This window comes from Neltuma alba, unplaced genomic scaffold, assembly GCF_004799145.2.
Source record: "Neltuma alba isolate B1F8T4 unplaced genomic scaffold, ASM479914v2 tig00013633_pilon, whole genome shotgun sequence".
In the NCBI taxonomy this organism is placed as follows: Eukaryota; Viridiplantae; Streptophyta; class Magnoliopsida; order Fabales; family Fabaceae; genus Neltuma; species Neltuma alba.
This window is the reverse complement of record NW_021637817.1, coordinates 45,291-68,918: the sequence shown is the minus strand read 5'-3', so window position 1 is coordinate 68,918 and position 23,628 is coordinate 45,291. Positions and strand designations below refer to the sequence as shown.

The window sequence follows — 23,628 nt, the reverse complement described above, 5'->3', positions numbered from 1 at the left end:
ATCACGAAAATCGTTAATGAGTTTGGCCTCCATGCATTCGCTCTCAACCAAGACGGTGAATCCGTTTGGTTAGAAATTCTTTATAATCTTCCTTGTGGAGAATATCACGACTAGCAAGTCAAAGTTGAACTTTCAGAAGTAGATCTGATGCTAAGGCTACAGAGCCCGCCGACAAGAACTTCTCCAACCTATAATTTTCTATTTGTTGTACATTAAACAAGGAATCTTTGGTGGGTATTATAAATACGTGAATCTCATTTGTTGGGTGAATAAAAGAAAAATTATCATACAATCTTATATAAGCAATATTTAATCACTAAAAAGTCGTTTAAGTTGTTAATATGCTATGACTTCTTACTATTTTTGCATTGGATCTTGTTGTTACCGTATTGTTTACTTGTTGAAGAATTTTTTAGTAATTAACTATTTATATGGACTGCTTAGCAATTTTCTGGGGAAAAAAAACATATTTCTTCATTATTCTTTCCTAATAACAAAGCTACACGAACGAAAATAAATTCTTTTGCATCGAGCAAAATTTATTTCTTGGATCAATTAATCTGTGAAAACGCCTATTCGATCCTTTAAATTTTCTTAATCATTAGTAAATTTCATTTCTCTAATTGTTTATAATTCTTCATATGTGATAAGTCCCATTATTTACATATATTTTTGATCCAAAAACTTATGCTTTTATTGTTCATAATTGCATATTTTGGGCATATTTAGAGTCTATTATGCATAAGAGTTGGTGAGTTGAATTGTGAGGTTTTATATGTGCTTTTGTATGTTTTGTATGATTTTATATGTGTATGTTTTTGATCTCTTGGTTTGTGTACATTGCAAGTAGATTTAGAGTCAATATCTGGACCGCTCTGTTCCGTGCGCCGCAGCGAAATGGCACAAGTGCTGTGGCGAGTGCATCTATTGAAGGAGATCATATAACTTAGGGAAAATTACTGTAGAGTCCCAAGCAAGAGATTTTATCACTCTAAGGTCCCTGGAAATGCTAAAATGAATCTGAGGTCCCAAGGGACTTAATTGTGAAAAATTCCAATTGTGCAATTACAAAATTACCCTCATTCATTTGAAAGAAAACGCTGAAGAGAAATATGAGGGTTCTTTCATTCGCACAGCTCCGTCGCATCTCGCCTCTCTTCCTATCGCGTCTCGCCTCTTTGACTGTGATATTCTGCTCTGCTCCTCGCCTCTCTGACTCCGTCTCTACCTCACACCTATTGCTTCTCATTGTCACTACCAACTTTCTTGTTTTTCGCTTCTCATTCTGTGAAGTATAAAATGATGCTCTGTTTTTCGCTGGTTCATGCTCTGTTTCTGCTGAAAATAAATGAATATGACAGTGTTTTTTTGGTTATAATCCCTGTAATGCGATGGTTCAATGTGTTGTTAATGGATACATCGAAGGTTGTCAATCTAACTATATGACTTGTCAATGACAAGTGATTGTGACAGGTTGATATGAAGAATGGCAAGTTCAAGTAGGAAGCATTTGTTCTGCTATATCCATCCAGGGAGACAATTTATTAATGATGTAGAAGATGAAATGCAATATGTTGGAGATGGTAGCATATATAGCGTTTTGTTTTTTCATTTGACAACATAATGACATCTAAATGTAAAGTTAAGTTAATGTGTATTGATATTATTTAATGGTTACAAAGTTTTTTTAATGCCATTTATGTGTATTGATTAGCATGAAATTCTTCATTAATATCCTTATCATGTCTAGAAATGATAAGGGTATTAATACTAAAAAAACGAATGCTAACTATGATGACATGATAGGTACATATCACAGTCTTCTCTGTCATATCTATTGACAACCTCAACAGTGAGTGTTGACAACCTGAGGAGAAGTCATTGACAACTTCAACAGTGTCGCTAACAACTGACTCTGTGGGATAGGACAGCCTCTAACCAAATAGTATTATTATCATATATAACGACTTTAACAATAAAATGGGAAGCTCTTTCAAGTCATCAATAGCTTTAAGTGAATCCAATTTGATTATAGCAGAATTTTATTGCAGAAATTCATTAACAACCTCAATAACGAGTGTTCACAACCCAAGAAGAATCTGTTGACAACCTCTGCAGTGTCACTAACAACGGACTATGTGGGATAGCATAGCCTCTGATCAAATAGTATTATTATCATATATAACCACTCTAACAATAAAATAGAAAGTTCTTGACGTTATGAACAACTTTAAGTGAATCCAATTAGATTATAACAGAATTTTGTTGCAGAAATTCATTGACAACCCTAACAACAAGTGTTGACAACCTGAGGAGAAGTCGTTGACAACCTTGGCAGTGTCACTAACAACTGACTCTGTGGGATAGGACAGCCTCTAACCAAATAGTATTATTATCATATATAATGACTTTAATAATAAAATGGGAAGTTCTTTCAAGTCATCAATAGCTTTAAGTGAATCCAATTTGATTATAGCATAATTTTATTGCATAAATTCATTACAACCCAAGAAGAATCTGTTGACAACCTCTGCAGTGTCACTAAAAACTGACTCTGTGAGATAGCATAGCCTCTGATCAAATAGTATTATTATCATATATAACCACTCTAACAATAAAATGGAAAGTTCTTGAAGTTATGAACAACTCTAAGTGAATCCAATTAGATTATAACAGAATTTTGTTGCAGAAATTCATTGACAACCCTAACAACAAGTGTTGACAACTTGAGGAGAAGTCGTTGACAACCTTGGCAGTGTCACTAACAACTGACTCTGTGGGATAGGACAGCCTCTAACCAAATAGTATTATTATCATATATAATGACTTTAATAATAAAATGGGAAGTTCTTTCAAGTCATCAATAGCTTTAAGTGAATCCAATTGATTATAGCATATTTTATTGCAGAAATTCATTACAACCCAAGAAGAATCTGTTGACCACCTCTGCAGTGTCACTAAAACCTGACTCTGTGAGATAGCATAGCCTCTGATCAAATAGTATTATTATCATATATAACCACTCTAACAATAAATGGAAAGTTCTTGAAGTTATGAACAACTCTAAGTGAATCCAATTAGATTATAACAGAATTTTGTTGCAAATTCATTGACAACCCTAACAACAAGTGTTGACAACCTGAGGAGAAGTCGTTGACAACCTTGGCAGTGTCACTAACAACTCACTCTGTGGGATAGGACAGCCTCTAACCAAATAGTATTATTATTATCATATATAATGACTTTAACAATAAAATGGGAAGTTCTTTCAAGTCATCAATAGCTTTAAGTGAATCCAATTTGATTATAGCATAATTTTATTGCAGAAATTCATTACAACCCAAGAAGAATCTGTTGACAACCTCTGCAGTGTCACTAACAACTCGCTGTTGAGATTGTCAATGAATTTCTGTAATAAATTCTGCTGTAATCCAATTGGGTTCACTTAAAGGTGTTAATGACTTGAAAGAGCTTCCTATTTTATTGTTAAAGTCGTTATATATGATAATAATACTATTTGGTTAGAGGCTATCCTATCCCACAGAGTCAGTTGTTAGTGACACTGCCAAGGTTGTCAACGACTTCTCCTCAGGTTGTCAACACTTGTTGTTAGGGTTGTCAATGAATTTCTGCAACAAAATTCTGTTATAATCTAATTGGATTCACTTAAAGTTGTTCATAACTTCAAGAACTTTCCATTTTATTGTTAGAGTGGTTATATATGATAATAATACTATTTGATCAGAGGCTATGCTATCCCACAGAGTCAGTTGTTAGTGACACTGCAAAGGTTGTCAACAGATTCTTCTTGGGTTGTAATGAATTTCTGCAATAAAATTATGCTATAATCAAATTGGATTCACTTAAAGCTATTGATGACTTGAAAGAACTTCCCATTTTATTATTAAAGTCATTATATATGATAATAATACTATTTGGTTAGAGGCTGTCCTATCCCACAGAGTCAGTTGTTAGTGACACTGCCAAGGTTGTCAACGACTTCTCCTCAGGTTGTCAACACTTGTTGTTAGGGTTGTCAATGAATTTCTGCAACAAAATTCTGTTATAATCTAATTGGATTCACTTAAAGTTGTTCATAACTTCAGGAACTTTCCATTTTATTGTTAGAGTGGTTATATATGATAATAATACTATTTGATCAGAGGCTATGCTATCCCACATAGTCCGTTGTTAGTGACACTGCAGAGGTTGTCAACAGATTCTTCTTGGGTTGTGAACACTCGTTATTGAGGTTGTTAATGAATTTCTGCAATAAAATTCTGCTATAATCAAATTGGATTCACTTAAAGCTATTGATGACTTGAAAGAGCTTCCCATTTTATTGTTAAAGTCGTTATATATGATAATAATACTATTTGGTTAGAGGCTGTCCTATCCCACAGAGTCAGTTGTTAGCGACACTGTTGAAGTTGTCAATGACTTCTCCTCAGGTTGTCAACACTCACTGTTGAGGTTGTCAATAGATATGACAGAGAAGACTGTGATATGTACCTATCATGTCATCATAGTTAGCATTCGTTTTTTTAGTATTAATACCCTTATCATTTCTAGACATGATAAGGATATTAATGAAGAATTTCATGCTAATCAATACACATAAATGGCATTAAAAAAACTTTGTAACCATTAAATAATATCAATACACATTAACTTAACTTTACATTTAGATGTCATTATGTTGTCAAATGAAAAAACAAAACGCTATATATGCTACCATCTCCAACATATTGCATTTCATCTTCTACATCATTAATAAATTGTCTCCCTGGATGGATATAGCAGAACAAATGCTTCCTACTTGAACTTGCCATTCTTCATATCAACCTGTCACAATCACTTGTCATTGACAAGTCATATAGTTAGATTGACAACCTTCGATGTATCCATTAACAACACATTGAACCATCGCATTACAGGGATTATAACCAAAAAAACACTGTCATATTCATTTATTTTCAGCAGAAACAGAGCATGAACCAGCGAAAAACAGAGCATCATTTTATACTTCACAGAATGAGAAGCGAAAAACAAGAAAGTTGGTAGTGACAATGAGAAGCAATAGGTGTGAGGTAGAGACGGAGTCAGAGAGGCGAGGAGCAGAGCAGAATATCACAGTCAAAGAGGCGAGACGCGATAGGAAGAGAGGCGAGATGCGACGGAGCTGTGCGAATGAAAGAACCCTCATATTTCTCTTCAGCGTTTTCTTTCAAATGAATGAGGGTAATTTTGTAATTGCACAATTGGAATTTTTCACAATTAAGTCCCTTGGGACCTCAGATTCATTTTAGCATTTCCAGGGACCTTAGAGTGATAAAATCTCTTGCTTGGGACTCTACAGTAATTTTCCCTATAACTTATCTAAATGACAACGTTTTGGGGTCAGGCACAGCGGCGATTGACAAGAGCACTGTGGTGAGTGTCGAAATCATATTTAAAACCCCAAAAGCATGTGATTTCAATTCATTCCATCATCATTCGGGCATTCTTATTTTTACACTCATTCTCTCTGTTCTTTCCACTTCTTTTTTGGCCGAATCCATCATTCCACCATCATTTCTGGCCAATCTACTCCATTTCCACTGATAATTCTTCCTTACCTCCTTAGCTCAGTCCTTTTCCACCTTCAGATCAGGGTATGATGGCCATTGGAGGAGCAGAGGTTCAGTTGGGCTTTTCTCTAGTCATGAGCTCGTGATTTCGTCCCCTCCTTGATGTTCAAAAGGCTATTCTGAGTTTTTTGAGCTGCTAAAAAAGTTTATTTGTATTTAATTTCAGATTCCACACTATATGTGTCACATCCTGAAAATTGAAACTTGAAGTTGAAAGTCAAAAATTAGGTTGTGGGTCAATATATAAAGTAGATGGAAGGACAAAATAACTTTTGATGTAAAACCCCGATAGGGTTTGAAATGATAATTTTGGAATTATCAGTCTAAAAAGGGCAAAATGGGAAAAATTAAGAAAAATTCTAGAAAATTCTCAGAAAATGGTAAAAAAGTGAATTAGAGGTTTTGAAACCTCAATAGAGGTCCTAAAAGTGAAAATGGTGTAAAAATAGATTATTACGGAATTTCCTGAAAACGGAGGTTTTTCCAAAAAAATAGTAAAAATTAGGTAAAAATAATTATTATAATTATTTAGAGGCTTCAATAATTCCAAAAAAAAATATAAAATATTTATTAAAATTTATAAAATTGGTTTTAAACCCTGAAAGTATAGGAAATTATTTTTGGAAATTTATTTCCAAAAGTTTTACTCATAAAACCCTATTCGGGAAAAATTCAAAATAAATAGTTAGAGGTGGAAAAAAAATCTAGAATTTTCCAGGTTGCATTCTTGTATTAAAATATGATTTTTCATGGAGAAAAATATGATTTTGGAGGTCTAAAAAAATTATAAAAAGTTACAAGTGAATAGTAACCGATAAGCTTTAATATTATTTGGAATTAATATTTTATTATTAGGCTAAATTTTTAAAACTTTCCAGATCAAATTGGGCCTCACATTGGCCCAAGAAGCCCAAAATTTCATGCTAAAGCCTGGCCCAATAATTAAATTGGATTTAAACCTAATTTTCACATAAAAATCAATGGAATATTCTTGGGATTTCACACTTGGCATGATCATGAGACTTGGAGCATATGATGGCAGCCAAGTAACCCCTTATGTGGCAGCTTAGCACGCCTAAATGGAGGGGGAAGGGCGCAGATTTCTTGCTCTATAAATACCCCTCCTAAACACACTAAAATAGGCAAAAATTGACAAAAGAGGGGAGGTGCTGTCCAATTATTTTCTTGAGCTTTGAAGCTGGTCTTACTTAGTGCATTTGCACAAGGAATCACCAAGCTTTAGTCAAGGATTCACCAAGGTATATCCAAGCTTTACTTTGGTTAAGATTAAAGTTTGTTTTGGTTGGAAAATTGAGTTGTTTTCCAAGGTTAAATTGCTGCCCAAATTCGGTTCAAATGAGTATGCATTAGGGAAGGATAAAAGCCTTAAAAATAAGTGAGAATTATTGTATTTAAGTGGTGTTTGAATTGATTTTTTGAAAGAAAACCAAGTTAGGGACTCTTATGATTCAATTCGGCCAAAAGAAGTTCTAGGGGTAGGAGTTTGTTTTGATGTGATTTGATAATTCCAATAAATTTAAAAGGTGTTTTTATGTAGGGGAACACCAAGAAAAAATGTTTAAAATCATTGGAATCAAAAATGAAATTTTTGAAAAAAAATATACCCCCTATTCGGCCAAGATGAAATAAAAGGGAAGGAGTATGATTTTGATAAATCTAAATTGATATTTGGATTCTACATGAAAAATTATATAGGAATGAGCTAAGAGATTAATGGAATCAAAAGAGGAATAATTATGTCAAAAATCAAAGAAAAAGAGAGATTTAATTAGGTTTAAGGTTAAGTGTTTATGTTCAAGCTTAATTGGTTGTTAATGTGGCTTGAAATTACACTTGAATTGATAACTTTTGTGGAGAAGAACTAAGGAGAACATAAACCCCTTGAAGAGGCCGAATTACATCAAGTGTAAGAGGTAGCATTGAATCTATAAATGTTTTTCTTGCTTGTCTAATGTGTTTATGTTGCTTGCTTTTGATGGTTGAATTATGCTATGGAATGGTTGATTTTATGGTGCTTGATATGCTTTGGCCAAATGCATAATAACATGTCAAAATAATTATGTGCTTGCTTTAATTCATGGCATAATGCATGACATGTGACTTGAGGATGTTTTGAAATATTGTGACATAATGAATTATGCAAAGCTTGATTAACATGAGAGTTATGATTCATTGATATTGAGATTTTCATGAAATCTCATTCCTTCCTATGTTAAATTAACCATCAAATGGAGAATGGATCAAGCAAGGACAAGGGCAAGAAGATAGTTTTGAGTTAAGGAGGCTTTATGAATTTTGTGACTTTGTAATGTCATTGTGTTGTATTTTGAAGGATTTTTGTATTATTTTATAATGAGTCTTGGATAATGTTGACTTGTACCTATGTATATATGATGTGCATTATTGTTGTGAATATTGGTTTTGGCATGGCTGGATGATGTGACAAGGAAAAGAGGAAAGAAATTTAAGAATTTATGACTAAGGAATAAAAAGGGGTCAAAATGGATGATTTTGTGACACAAAAAATAACGCACAAATGATTGAATTTGGACCTGATATTTTTCAGACTTAGAGATCTCATTTTTAGCTTTAAATCAATTGGTAGATCATCAAATTTAGAGTTTTGTACTAAGAGTTATGCACTTTCAAAATTAGACTAAAATACTGAAAAATTGAAAAATGACCAAATGAACAGTGTAACTTTGTAAGTTTTTTTGGCTATGTTTCATGATGATATAGTTTGAATGAGATTTTTCTTATAACAAACGCATTGCAAGCTTTCTATAGAACTTGGAACCATATTATTTGGAATTTTTCACAATTAGTTATGAATTTTCAAAGTTTACAAAAATTTCAATAAACAGTGAATAGTAACTCGAGACCAAATTTTTAAATATTGAATTTTCTCACTTCTAAGTCCTGGGAAATGGTTCCAAATGGCTCTATTTTTTATATAATGTGGTATAAAAAGAGGTGTGACAATATGTATATTGATTGTAATTCAATTGATATATGTATTGAGGATCAGTGCTGGTGTGCTTGATTTGAATTCTAATTACTTGTTTTGGCTTCACCTTAAGTGGATAATCAATTGCCTTATAGTGATTACTCATGTTCCTAATGCCCTTAATTTGAATTCTAGGTTTAGGATCTATTTAGAGTTAAAAAGGACCTCTATAATTCTAATTGAAGCTAAGCCCTAAGTACTTTATCTAATTAGCCAGTTGGGTCGCTAACAATGTTAATTAGGTACTAAGGGTGTTAGTTTAGTTAGGTGCAATTGGACTTGTCATAAGTGGAACAAAAAAGTTTAGCTAGTCAACCATCAAGGATATTCATTTCATCCATCATCCATTCCATAATAAAACTAGAAAATCATAAACAATAGTTAGCAATCCTTAGCTTAGAATAATTAATTCTTTTCTATCATTCCCCTTGGTTAATTTGTAATCAACACTTTTAGTAGTTTGTAATAATCTCCTTTAAGAGATCGATAGCTAGGTTAGTGCCTTATAGCACATTTAGTTTAGTTATTGTTTTGAGAGTCCTACAGCATGGCTTATCAAAAATGACGCCGTTGTTGGGGAGGTTTGAGTTCCTAGGTAATTAGGTGTCCATTAAATCTTGATTGGGGTGATTTTATTTCTACTTTCTTTGAAATTTTTTTCAAAAAAACCAAAGAAAGATTTTATTGTTTGCATTGATTTCTTATCGTCGTCATTATTATATTTGCTTCATTGAATTGCTAATTGCTACCTTGGCTATCTTTCTTGGACGTTGTTCTCTCTTTGTGTGCTTAATTTTGCATTTTCATTGTGCTCATTGTGGTTGGAACCTTTGGCATAACTTGTGGATTTGTGTGTCCAATTTGATTTTAATTTTTGGATTGTTATAAGTTCAGTCTGATATGAACTTTGCTCGCACTTTTTTGAAATTGTTTTTAGCACTAAAATCTAGTTTGAAAAGCTACTTAGTGTTTTCTAAAGCATTATTGAGTTCAAATGATTGATTTAAAACAAAAGAGAGTGAAACAAAGACGATGAAGAGTTTTATCAGGAATGCTATAATTTTATTTCACTGATTTGAACTGAATACAGTAGCTACCTTTTATAATTTAAGGCTATAAACTTATTCCTAGGATCTCTCCAAAGATCTCGTTAGCACTCCCTATTATTCTGAATAAATTTAAAACAGAAAAACAACCGGAACTGAATTATTGACCAAGTAAAAGCGCAAAGCTGATAAAACTAAAATCCCAAGAATCAAGGAACCGAACGTTGAAGTGGCTATCACGTGCTTTCCATGTGCTGTCGGTTTGTGCTAAGTTTTGACATGATTTGCATCTGTTGTGAAGTGATTTTGAAGGTTGCAACTCGGTTTTACATGTTAGGAAATCAATTATATTTAATGCTACAACATTAGAAAATTTGAAAAGCTTTAAAAATTTTGGGGTTCTATTCATTGAGTGTTTTGTGGTTTTAAATTGGTTTACCATCTATACAAGTTTTTTTGGGAATAGAAAGAGTGTTGCTAAGTGTTTTGAGAGTTTATATGCCTATTTGTGCATTTTGGTATCTCAACTCCTTATAATTACACTGTTTTTGTGATTGCTGTCAGCTTTCTATGTAACATGCCGCAGTGCTTTTTGCTGTTCACCATGGTTTTGGCTAACAAAGAAGGGAATTGCTCTCTGTGTAACTAGCCACAACACATTGCATGATTCATTGTGGGTGAAAGCCTCTTTTTTCAATGAACTTCCCCTCTTTGTACCATCCGTTATAGTAAGAATACCTGTTCACCGCAGCAACCTTGCTGATATAGGATAAGTACGTCTGATTGTTTCCACTCATTTTTAGGCCTTAGCTTGTAAACTCTTTTGTTCTTTTAAGTGTAAAAGGGTGCCAAATATTGAGAATTTATGGGTTTCTTTTCTTAATTGAGATTTATCTACTATTTATCTCACCATGGATTTTAAAGATTATTCTTGTGATTTGGATTATATCTCACCTTTTCTAATTCCAAGGAATAAGCAAATTGTAATGCTTTTAGAGGTCATTGGAAGATTGAAACTATACTACCTCAAGCTTCTTGAATAAATTAGAGAAGGTGGACATGCAAAGGAATTGGAGGAAGAAGAGTTAGAAGGCTATAAGGAAGCTATGGCCAAAATAGGGTAAGAATCTAAACCCATGACTTAAAGTATTTAGCATGTTTCTACTTGTGTTGAACCACAAAATGATCAATCTCATCATGAATTATTTTTAAGACCTAGTGCTATGCATAATATACATGATGATGAGATAACCCCTCCTTCTTTATTTTCCTCTTCCTCTCTCCTGTTAGAATGGTAGAACAACCAAAAGGGAGTGAATTGGGTGATATTAAAAATTTTAAGATTCAAAAACAATAATGTAAATGTAAAAAGCTAGAGTTAGAAAGATTTCACCAAAGGAGTAGTGGTAAAGAGAAGATCATAAGCAAATTATACTAGTTTAGTCTAACTACTTAACCTACATCCAATCCTTAAAGCACTGTGAGGATTCCACTATGGTCTCCAAGATTTAATAGGTTTTTAGTGCCTTAGTACAGCAATTAAATATACTAAAATGCTCCCCCTTATTTTCTGTAAGTATATAATCCACTCAAGATTCTCACAATCTTGAATACCTCTCAAAATGAGTGATGAAAGCTTATATGCATCTCTCTTTACAAAGTAATAATAATGATCACTGAAGCTCAGAAATTTAACTAAGAGAAACAAAGCAATAATGAACAGAATAAATTCAGCAGCATGGTAGTTTATTGTTTGTTTTTGCTCCATTGTATGCTTCATCTATTTATAGTTCATTTTTATTAACTATCCGTTAGATATATTGTAACTATTGGAAAAGTTGCCGAGAAAGTTGGTAGGTCGTAACGGTTATAATACATTTAATGCTTTTGACATAAAACAACTTAACTAACATCATTTATCTATTGAGCAATTAATCCTGCAATAATTTTGCTTGATCATCTCGTTAGTAAAGCTCGAAAAAATGAGATTAAAGAATGGTCATTTCATGAAGTTAAAAACAAGCAGTCTTTAATTTACACAAAAGATCAAATGTCTTAGTCTGAAGAACACCACTGAATAAAGAATTCGAGAAGTGTGGTTTTTGATAATATTATCGAGAAACATAGAAAGATATTAGAGTTGGAGTAGAGGAACTTGAAGAACTTTCTCGAGAAGCTGGTTTCTCAATAACTTTATACGTAATTGTACTTAACAAGGAGAACTCGAATGCTAATCTATAAATGGGAAAAATGTGTTTAGAAAAGAAATGCTTTGGGAACTAGTATGCCTTATCTAGCATTTCAGTTCTCAATAACCTTATTGATAAAAAATTTTCTCAATAACTTTATCAAGAAACTAATGAAATACTTTAAGAGGGGCTTCTTAGATAAAAAAGATCAAAACTTGATTTCCTTGTCGAGAAATGCATTTCGCCATAATGAGTTTGATAAACATTTTTCTCGATAAGTTTATCAAGAAATAGCGAAGAGAGAATTTTGAATTTGTTAAGACCAACTTCTTTGAAGGAACTCGAGTTGTTTCTTAAAAAACATCTGAAGTAATTTTGAATAGTTTAGTTGAAAACTTGATAAAGAACTTGATAAAGAATGAGAATTGAAATCATTAATGTATATTCTTGATAAGTTTATCAATAAAATAGATCCTCTATAAGGAACTCGATAAATCAAACTTTTTCCTTATGTTTTGTTCAAGAATGCTGAAACTCAAGAAACTCAAAAGTAGAAAATCTTATTGAGAAAATATGACGTTAAACAATTTTGGGAAACTAGCCTTCAATACCTGAGTAGGTTGTCCAGAATGTAGCTTATTGATAGCCTTATCAAAAAAGTTCTTCAAAGACAAAAATTTGAAAGTAAAATAAGATAAACCATTCATTAAAGTATTTTAACTTAATAAAGTAAGAGTGCCTTTATCATCATCAAAACATAGGTACTAACATCTCCCTCCTATTTGTGAAGGTGATGTGATGCCTTTCAATTTTAGATTGGATTTCGCATCTTTCACTTCATACAAGAATGAAGATGAAGATGGTGCTTCAAGAATGGTCACTAGTCCTAAAAATGATTCATGCTTCCTTGAGTTTAGTGCTCCAACTCTTGATGATTGTGTTGACATGAGAATGCTGCCTACTTGTATTGACAATGCGTTCCATGTTGCTAGTCACATGCACTTGGATTCTCTTGAATTGCTTGAAGATGACTTTACATACATTGACAAACATACCCTCTTGCTAGATAATGTCAAGCATATTCATGATCCTTACTCTCAAATCCTATCATGTGACTCATCTTTTGACATATGAGGATTTGATGATAATGACGTTGGTTTTGATTTGGTTGATGTTTTGAATGATAAAATAGCGCTTGACTGTGATGTTATTATTGAAAACAACCAAGTTCATTACGATATACCTACTGTTGCATGCTATGTTCCTACAAATGATGTGATTGACTTTGTTGGTTATAAGAAGCACTTGTTATCGAAAGAGCCGACTCTAGTCTTCTCATATTGCATGCTTCACTTGGCCACTACATCTGCACTAATTCTTTCCGCTGATTTAAATATTTTGATTCATGTGATATGCTTGGAGTACGTACTGCCAAGGACTCAAGCTTACAACATTAGGATGAACTCGGAACATTAAGATTCAACTACCAAGGGCTTTGAAAAGAGACCACATTTGCTGGAACTTGACAGTTGTTGCAAATGGTGATTTAACAAACTGGCCACCAGCGAGAAATTCCTTGAAAGTTTTGATTTTGATTTTGATGTTGGGGGTTGTTGTAAGAGGGCCTACTTACCATATTTAAATATTTTCATCACATCACTTCGTTGGACTGTCTTTTTGCAATAATAACATTGCTAATAATAATAACAAGAACTACCTTCTAATCATTCATCAGCCCGACATATAAAAGTTAGCCAAAATATCATTACGATTTTTTTGACGGCAAGTTATGATTTGTTTAACAAAAATCACTAGATGAAGATGCTACTAAGGTCCCTATTATAAAATAATTTACAGAATAATTGAGTGATTCTTATTATAAGTAATCAAATATAATATTAATTGAATTTTTTTAAAGATGGCCTCTATTTAAAGTTTGATGCAATTTTTGTTTTTATTAATTCATAATTTTAAATATGGGGAAATTTTTTTGTTTCAAACAGATTTAAATGATTAAATTTCATCTTAATTCTTAATGAGATAGTTGGATGTGCTTTTATAATGAGGATGAGAGGGTTTACACTATTTACAAATTTGGGAATAGCATTTTTTGATCTAGTTCATGCAATTTTTGAGAGTGTTAAAAAATGAATGATCAAATGTTAAATATGAAATATTTATCTTATATATAAGCATATTCGTTATGTTTTCTTTTCTTTGAAATGGCAATTGAAGTATTCATAAACAATTTTTTGGTTGTGACTTACAAAATAAGAGATAAGTATACAAATGGAGTTTTGTCTCGCATTATCTGAAGGTGCTAATATTAAGCGGATCCAAACAATTACTTAGACTCTCACAAATAGAAATTTGCAGTGCAGTAATGGTGATTCACTGATTATCGTGGCCTAATTTTCTTTTTTTTAAAAAAAAAATTGATTATCTTGATATGCCTTCAGAAATATTTTGTGGTTGGCATCATAAATTATATATACAAAGAAGTCAACTTACGCATAGCTTTTTTAAAAACTTTTTTTTCTCGGTAAATTTACACAATTGAGTATTTATCGTTAATTAATATATTATTTTATAATTAAACATGAAATTGAAATCAGGAATTTGTATAATCTCATAATCCTCTTTCTCCTTTCTATTTTAGAATTCCTTCACCTTTATATTTAAAAAATGAACGGTTTAGATGCAATACCATAAAAAATATGATTATAATATTATTAAAATAGAAATAAACAAAAACAATTAAATTTAATCTAGACAGCTCATACCTATAGTATAAAAAAATTAATTTATAAAATAATTTTATAAAAATAGTATATCTAAATGATTTATTTTTTGATCTAAGAGTAAAGAAGGGATTTTGAGAAAGACGACAAAGAGGATTATGAGAAGATTTTGACGTGCCAACTAGATTATACCAGCTGAATTTCATAACATTAATATCATTTACATGCATTCCAAAATTCAAAAGAAGTTGCATGTAGTTAGGCTATTTAACCTTAAACTTTTCTGACCCAAAAAAAAAAAACCTTAAACTTTCCCGAACATCAAACGTAATTCATATAACCTTTTTAACCTTTTAGAATTAATAATAAACTTCCGTATCTTTTAACTCTATGTAGCTAACTCTAAACTATATAAATTTAATATCCTTAAACTTTGTTCTTGTATACATAACCCCCCTCAAAACTTGAATCATATGGAGATAAACTCCTTAAACTTTGAGTCATTTATAGATAAATAATAAATAAAACTAATAGTATATAAGTTATCTGCATAAAAGTAAAAGTGATGTAAAACAGAAAAGAGAAAGGGGAAGAGAAGGAGATCAGAGAAGAATATTAGAGAGAAAAGGAGAGCAAAGATGAGAGTGGGAATAGAAGAAAACTATCTGATACGTCAAAAGCCAAGTCTGCTTACACGATAGAAACCTAGGGTACTTATAACCTAATTTTAAATAAAATAATTAAAATGCAAAATCAATAAATGGATTAGTGGGTAGTTAACAAAATAAATAACTAACAAAAGAAAATTAATTAATTAAATCTACATCAAAAAGTTTATGAAGGTTTATTATAAAGTTTCAAATGTTAAGAAGGTTGTTTTATAAATAATATAAAATTAAAGGAAATTTCACATTTGGATGTTAAAGAGATTACTTATACATTACTCAAGAAAAAAAAAAAACAGTATGTACCAACAAATTTATAGTCTTCATGGTAAATATATGAGGATTTACTCTGGAGATTTCGAGCTCAAAATTTTAATGATCAAAATTTGAAGTATATGCAGATAAACTCTTTAAACTTTGAGTCATTTGTAGATAAATAATAGATAATAAATAAAACTAATAGTATATTAGTTATCTGCATAAAAGTAAAAGTTTATAGTCACATGAGAATTTAATTTGGAGGTTCCGAGCTCGACACCAAAAAACATTATGCAATACACATCAATTGCGAAATTGCAAATATCTAAAAAAAACAAAAACAAATGAAAATTTGCAGCAACAAAAAGGTTTCTGCCAAAGACGCATTGAATGCTAGCTTTCCTCATAGACCACAAATAGAATGATCGTAGTGTTGGGCAAGAGTCCAATATGAATTGAATTTTTTTTTTTTTGGGTCCAAATATGAATTGAATTTGAATACTGCGAAGTTTACAATGTTATGCACCATTTATAACATAGATGAATCATGCAGCGATTTTCCTTTTTTTTCCCCCCAACTTTTATGGTGTGACATGCATAATCATTAGACATTAAGGTATTGAAATTTCGACTAATCATTAAAGCCATTAAGATAATAGTTATAATCTAACTGGAATTAAGTTGAAATCAACCCAATTAAAAGGAAAATAATACTACATCTGATCTTTAATATAAAATCCAATTGACTAATTTGAGAAGATTAAGAAAGCTATTAAATTACTTTAAAGAATTTATATTAATTATTTTTTTCAAACAATTTGACTCGCTTATAAATTGATATATAGTTTAATGATACATATAAGTATTTTAAAAATATCAGGTAACATATGTTATAATTAAGTAATTTAATAATTTTCTTAATCTTTTCAAATTAGATAATTGGAGTATGATATTAATTAAAATATATAAAAATATTCATATATGATCCTAAAAAGGATAATATTTAAATAAAAATATATTAATTTTATAACTGAATCGAATATTTATCTATAAATCATACATAATCTATTTATTAATTTATAAAATTTGATGAACTATTATTTTTAGAGAACAAAACATAAAATTAAACGTTGAGCTATACCTAAAAATCCACCATCGACGAAAGTAGTTCACTGTGCAGGATGGGTTTTAGTTGCGAAATTTATGGCTTAGGACGAGGGAGAGAATAAAAATTTCTGCCAATAAAAAGTTTCAGACAAATACGGAATCAATACTAGCTGTCAGGATTAGACCATCATAATTCGTCAGAACGATGATGTTGTTAAGAAAGAATATGAAAGATGTTACCATTTGATTTGGGAATTGATAACTCTCCAGGTTCGGATCTCTTGTGAACACGAATTTTCCAGGAAAACGAATCAAATCACTTTCATTCCGATCGCACTTTCCTCTTCTCTTCTTTCCCATTTTCTTTCGACGATATTCCAATCTCGACTTCTTCGTCCTCATCGTCATCATCTTCACTGCTCCTCAATATATCAGCAACCAACAACAGTCTTCCCTGATTGGATTCATTCCCATTCCTCTCCGCCAAATTCCCTGCAAAACCGACCTGAATTTCCTGTTCAGAACCCTGAATCACTATCACTGTATCGTTCCTGTACTGGTATTCCAACGCAGATACATTCACGCTGTGTGTTCGCGAAGCCTCCTGGGACTGAGAATTCTCTCTTTGATTCGGTAAATTACCAGAAGAAGACGACGAGCAAGTGTTGGATATGACGATATTGGATCTGCATAGAGGACAACTCGAATGCGATCTCAACCAAGTGTCGATACAAGGAAGATGAAACGCGTGGTTGCATTTAGGTAACAATCTCAAGCTCTCGCAATCTTGAAATTCGCTGAGACACACAGAGCAATCGGTACCTTCGACTAATCCATCTCCTTTCTTGTACTTACGGACTGTGATTGATCTGATGATGGCTTCGTCTAAGCCGCCGGTATTGGCGGAAGAAGAGGAGGCTTGAATCGCAGACTCGTCATTGTCGTTTACCCATTGGTTGGTGTCGTTTTGGTGAATTCGATTTCGTCTTGTGCAGAATCGAGAGATGATGGTGTAGTAAGTGATTAAGACGAAAGCACTTGCTAGGATGCCGATGAGAGCGACTATGAGGGGAGAAAGCCGGAATGAAGAAGAAGAAGAGTCTTCGTCACCCGCGGTGGCGGCAACTCCGATGGCCGTGAGGGAAGGTGAAGGAGGAGGAGGATAAATGACGGAGCACCATTGAGGGCAATAGAAGCTGCAGATTCCTTGAGAACAATCTCGAAGAACAGCATCTGCAGGCGTCCATGGATTATATGGGGTGTTCAGGAAAGAAGAACCCATGATCTGAAATCAATCATCAGCTCTTAAGTGTGTGATTTTGGATTTATGAGAAGGAGGAGGAGAGAGAGAGGAAGGGAAAGTAGGTGGTGGGCAAGGGAAGAGTAAAGGAAGACATGTTTTGTTCGTCATGGAAGGAATCATGAGACGCAAAGTTGGTGGAGCAAAATCAGTGAGTTACATCAATAACTCTTCTGAATTATTACTTTGTGTTGTTGACGTTGATTTGTTTATTATAATAAAGTAATACTTATTTTTGAAGGTGAAGCTGATCTTCAATTGTTTGGATGTGATTTCAAGGTTTGTTTACAGAGGAAGGTGATGGCTCAATGATGAAGTAGGAAGTAGGCTTTGCTTGGTGTCCATATGAGCGGTGGCCGGTGCATTACAGGTGAGGGTCGGTACATTATTTGGTTGACGTTGGAAAATCATTATTATTTATTAATTTTTTCTTAAAAATATTGATGATAGTTCTTAAAATTATTATTTATATCTTAAAATTATAACACTGCCGCAAGACCTGAAAAATCATGCTACGATGTTAAAATCAATAACAACATCTTTAGCTAATGGTATCATGATCTCCCAGTATAGAAACTCTTGATATAGTCGATGTCAGATTCATCACACTTATAATTTTACTTGCCTTTTTAATTAAAAAATAGCATCTATGAAAAAAAAAAGTGTTACTAATTTACAAGAAAAATCAGATTTCAGTCCAAAAAAAGTGCGAGTCATGACTTTATGTTTTTTTAAAAAAAGATTATTTTAAGACTACATAAGTTTTTACAATTTTTCCCCGAAATATTGTTTTGTGCTAGGGGAACTGGATATTTGTTTAGATTGGTGGATAGAACTGAACAGAGAAAAATAAAAGTAGTGTCCGCTAAAAAATATATTTTTCCCATATACCGGCTAAAAAGCATATACAGGTAAAATTAAAATACCACCTTCGGTCCTTAATATAAGAAATAGTTTACTAATTTAAGTATATTAAAAAAATTAATTAATTTAATTATTTGTAATAAATATATGTTGTCTTTTTTAAAATATTCTTACTAATTAAGTGTATTAACTAGAACTACTATTATTACAATGACTATTTTAAAAAAATAGATAAATATAAAAAATAAAATAGATTGTGGCCTAATATTTAAAATAAAAATAAAAATCAAATTGGTTTTTATATTAAAGATATGAGGTAGTATCAGTACGTGTCATGGTAATTATTTTGTTTGTTTTTTTTTGGTACGTTGTTTCCTTCTTTCATTTTAATGCAGTTGACTTTCCTATTAAAAATTTAACACTTTTTGTAAACTAATTTAGGGAGTGTTTAGATAAAATCAAAATCATGGTTAGTGCACTAAGTAAATATGTGAAAAAATTTGTGTCGTTTTACGAAAAAGTGCTTCTAAGAAACACTTTTTGAGTGCTTGCAAACACCTCCTTAATTATTAATCACAATTAAAATTTAAGAATTATATTTCATATCATTTCTAATTTTTAAACAAAGATACATGGGGGAGTGTTATGAGCACATAAAGTCACGAAATCACACGGGGTCTCTCAGAAGCCCCTCACGTGCGAGGTTACCACTCCCACGTGCATGTCACGCGCAGATGTGTTCATAGATGTATTTTTTGTGTGTTTTTTTTTGGACCAGGGTGTTCATAGCTATTTGGGCCTAAAGGGTAGGCGTAGCCTTATATCTTAATGTTATCAATTCTTACATTACCTTCGATCCTTAATATTAGACCTCATTTGATTTTTATTTGGTCTTAATTATAAAATCCTAATCTATTTTATTTCTCATATTTATGTATTTTTTCAATATAGTTCCTCTAATAATAGTAGTTTTAGCCAATAAATTTGATTATTAAATATATTTTAGAAAAGACAACACTTATTTATTACAAATAACTAACTTAACTTATTTCTTTAATCTCCTCAAATTAGTCAACTAGCTCTTATAATTAGGACCGAAGGTAGCATAATTTTATCAACTGAAATTGGATATGGTGAAATGCACTAGGAAAAATTGCAATCAGGTCATCACTGAAGAGAATTAAATACAAAAAATCTCTTAAAATTATCAAATTATTTTAAAGTCTCATAGGACCTCATTGCAAGAGATTTTATTTGTTTAATTACCAAAGTGCTTTATTTTTTTTTTTGAATGTATGCATTGACAACTGAGAATGCAGTCATTAACAATTTAAAATGTAAGGATTAACAACTATCGCGGTAGCTATTGAAAACTTATGCATTATATTTTTATGATGCGCTGAGAAAATGTGTTGTCAATACATGTCATGATAGTTGTTTATCGTTACACTTTAAGTTGTTAATAACTGTTCTTTCAGTTGTTAATGCAAAGTTAAAAAAAGGGTCATTTGGTAATTAAACAAATAAAATATTTTGCAATGAGATCTCTTAAGACTTTAGAATAATTTGATGATTTCAAAAGATTTTTTTATATTTAATTTTCTTGGGTGGGATTTTATTGCAATTTTCGTAATGTACTAATGCCTCACAACATAGCGAATCAAGCTTTGGTTCTTGTGGAGCTTACATTTTGTATTTGATAGTACTTCTACTAAGAGAATACTTATGTGGAGCCAAAAAAAAAATCTTATACCACTTTTTAATTAATTTTTTTAAGTTACTTCCTCAATTCTTAGTTCTTACACATGGGAAATTTTTTTGGAGTAGATACCTGCTTTATTTATAAGATAAACGTACAGTATATTTTGAACTGATTTTTTTAAAATTTTTTTGCTCTCCTTAATTTCATTTTACATCATTATATTAATCCTCTCTCACCCTCTTTCAAATTAAGATATTCTTGAAAAAAAATGTAATTTTAATACATTTATTGTATTTAATTAATTTTAACTAAAATTTGTATATTTACCAAAGACTCTTAGGTCTAATGGCACCATACCCTCCTGAGAGTTCGGATTCTCTCCTTTACCACTTCCATTCGCTGCTGTCTGCTGCCACAGAGTGACCCTTTTTTTTTTTTTTTTAACCAGAACTTCCAGGAGAGCAAGCCTGTGGAAATGACTGAACGAATCAGAGTAGAGAAATTAATGACACACGAGTGAGGGAAAATAGCCTTGTACTAGCACGTGGTGGCCGGTGTGTGTAGTCTTAATAAATGAATAAAGATTTTACTTCATTCTCACTAATTTATTTCATCTAAGTCAAGTGTATTTAATAAAAATTAAGGTAAAAGTAGAAAACATATTGTTTGAGGTTTTATGTTGTAATTTTTAAGACATTTTACTATTTTAGTACAAATTTAAAAATAATTAATGTTTTTATTCTGATAAATACAAAATATGTTTTAATACTCTTAAAAAGATAAATAAAAAATTACTTAATCCTCACTAATTAACTTGCCCCATATACTCAATCAATCAATATCACCAATCAATGTGTTACTCCTTTTTGTACATTTTATAAAAGGTCTTTTAGAAGGTATTTTTGTTAATTTAATAAGATATTTTGATAGTCCTATTGTTAAAATATTTTCTTCATGCATGCTCATATTCAATAAAGGTAATGAGAGAGTTTAAATTAATAAGATTTTGGAATTTAATGTAATTAATAAGGGTGATACTAGAAATCAGTTGAATTTTATGACAAATTTAATATTTTTAATTAGTATGTGTCACTGAAGCTATCAAAAGGTCTTATAAAGTGGACAAAAATATCTTTTAGAAGACTTCTTATAATATAGACAAAAAAGAGTAATACATATTGATTGATGATATTAATTAATTCAGTACACCATTCCATTAATATTTATAAAGAATTTGTAGGGAAAATTGTTTCTAAATATAAGTTATTTGCAAGGTAATTAATGATTTTTTTTAAAATTTTACTCCTGTTGACTTAATAAATGCAGAGACAGACAAAGCAAATAGGTGAGAGGAAATGCAACACATATTTTTAATACTCTTTCTATCATAAGGGCAAATGTGAGAAAATTATCAATTTAATGCATTTATTGGTTTGTGAGCTTGGGATACAAATAACTTATAAATAAGAATGGGGCAAGTTAATTAGTGAAAGTTAAGCAATTTTTTTATTTAGCTTCTTAAGAGTAACAAAGCATATTTTTTATTTATCAGAATAAATACATGAATCATTTTCAATTTTTCCCTTAAAATAGTAGAATATTTTAAAAATAAAATCTTTGAAAAAAAAAGTGTTAATAATTTATATTTCAGGATGTTACAAGAAAAATCAGATTTCAGTCCAAAAAAAAGTGCTAGTCATGACTTTATTTTAAAAAAAAACGATAATTTTAAGACTATATAAGTTTTTACAATTTTTTTCCCAAAATATTGTTTTATGCTAGGTGAACTGGATATTTGTTTGGATTAGTGGATAAAGCTGAATGGAGGAAAAAAAAGTAGTGTCCACGAAAAAAGATATTTTTCCCATATGCCGGCTAATAAGCATATATAGGTAAAATTAAAATATGTTTCATGGTAATTATTTTGGTTTTTCTATTTGGGTACGTTGTTTCCTTCTTTTAATGCAGTTGACTTTCTTATTAAAAAATTAACACCTTTTGTAAACTATAAGTTTTATGCTATGCATTTGTATAATAATTTAAATTTAATTATTAATCACAATTTAAATTTAAGAATTATGTTTCATATCATTTCTAATTTTTAAACAAGGATACATGGGAGAATGTGATAAGCATAGACAATCACAAAATCATATGGGGTTTGCTTGATCCATGCTGCGGCACACGTGCACATTCTATACTCATCAAGATGATGAACAGAGAGTGGTCAGCACTCAAAACGTCCAGTAAGGTATCTTTACTTTTTTTATTACAAAGAAAATCATATGTATTAGAATTTGAGTGCTGAGCAGTATCGTGAGGTCCTTTTCTTTTGCTAAAACAATTTATATATATTAGAACTATTTTTTTGTTAAGGTTCATGTAACACTCTGAAATATTTTTTCAGGTGTATTCAGTATTTCAAAATATTTTATGATTCATTTAATATCTTAAAATATTTTTTATGTGTATCTAGTGTCTTAAAATATTTTTTTTATTTTTTTGCTTTAGTTTTTCTTCTTTTTTCCCTACCAAAAAAATGTATATGTATTAAAGTTATTTTTGGTTAAGATTCATTTGGCACTCTAAAATATGTTTTAGATATTTTCAAGGGAAAATGACAGATAAAGAAGCTCCAAAATGTGAAATGCCAATTTGGGAAGCTAAGGAAATGTAATTACCCACAGGGAAGTCCTTCCTAAATTGGAATTTTGAAATTCAGTGAAATGACAAAAATGCCCTTTGTTCTTTTTTTTTTAAAAAAACCCAGCCCCTCACCAGTGGCCGGCGACCACCGCCGGCGACTGGCCTCCGGCAACCGCCAACCGCCTCTGGCCACCGGCGCCGACCACCGGTGTGGCGGCTGCCGGTGAAGGATTTTTGTAACAAGATTTTTTTTTTTGGAATGGAATAATATTGGTTCAAAGTGACGGGGGTGGGATTTGATCCCACAATCCCTTGGCTACTTGGACCAACAAAAGGGAAGATGGCCATTGGGCTATCAAAGATTTCTTAACCTTATAATACAAGCAAAAATGTATGTTAACTCTTTTACTGTGACTCCAGCTCGTGACAACAATTTATCTGAGGATGACAAG

The 23,628-nt window shown here is 31.5% G+C and overlaps 1 protein-coding gene across 1 annotated transcript; it reads right to left on the bottom strand.

Annotated features, from left to right (window-relative positions):
* Positions 1–16,769: 16,769 nt before the first annotated feature.
* LOC114738597 (RING-H2 finger protein ATL52-like) lies at positions 16,770–18,114 on the bottom strand. The gene has a single exon (XM_028926660.1). It carries the CDS (start codon positions 17,944–17,946, stop codon positions 16,987–16,989), a length of 960 nt encoding a protein of 319 aa, XP_028782493.1. The 5' UTR covers positions 17,947–18,114; the 3' UTR covers positions 16,770–16,986.
* Positions 18,115–23,628: the final 5,514 nt, after the last annotated feature.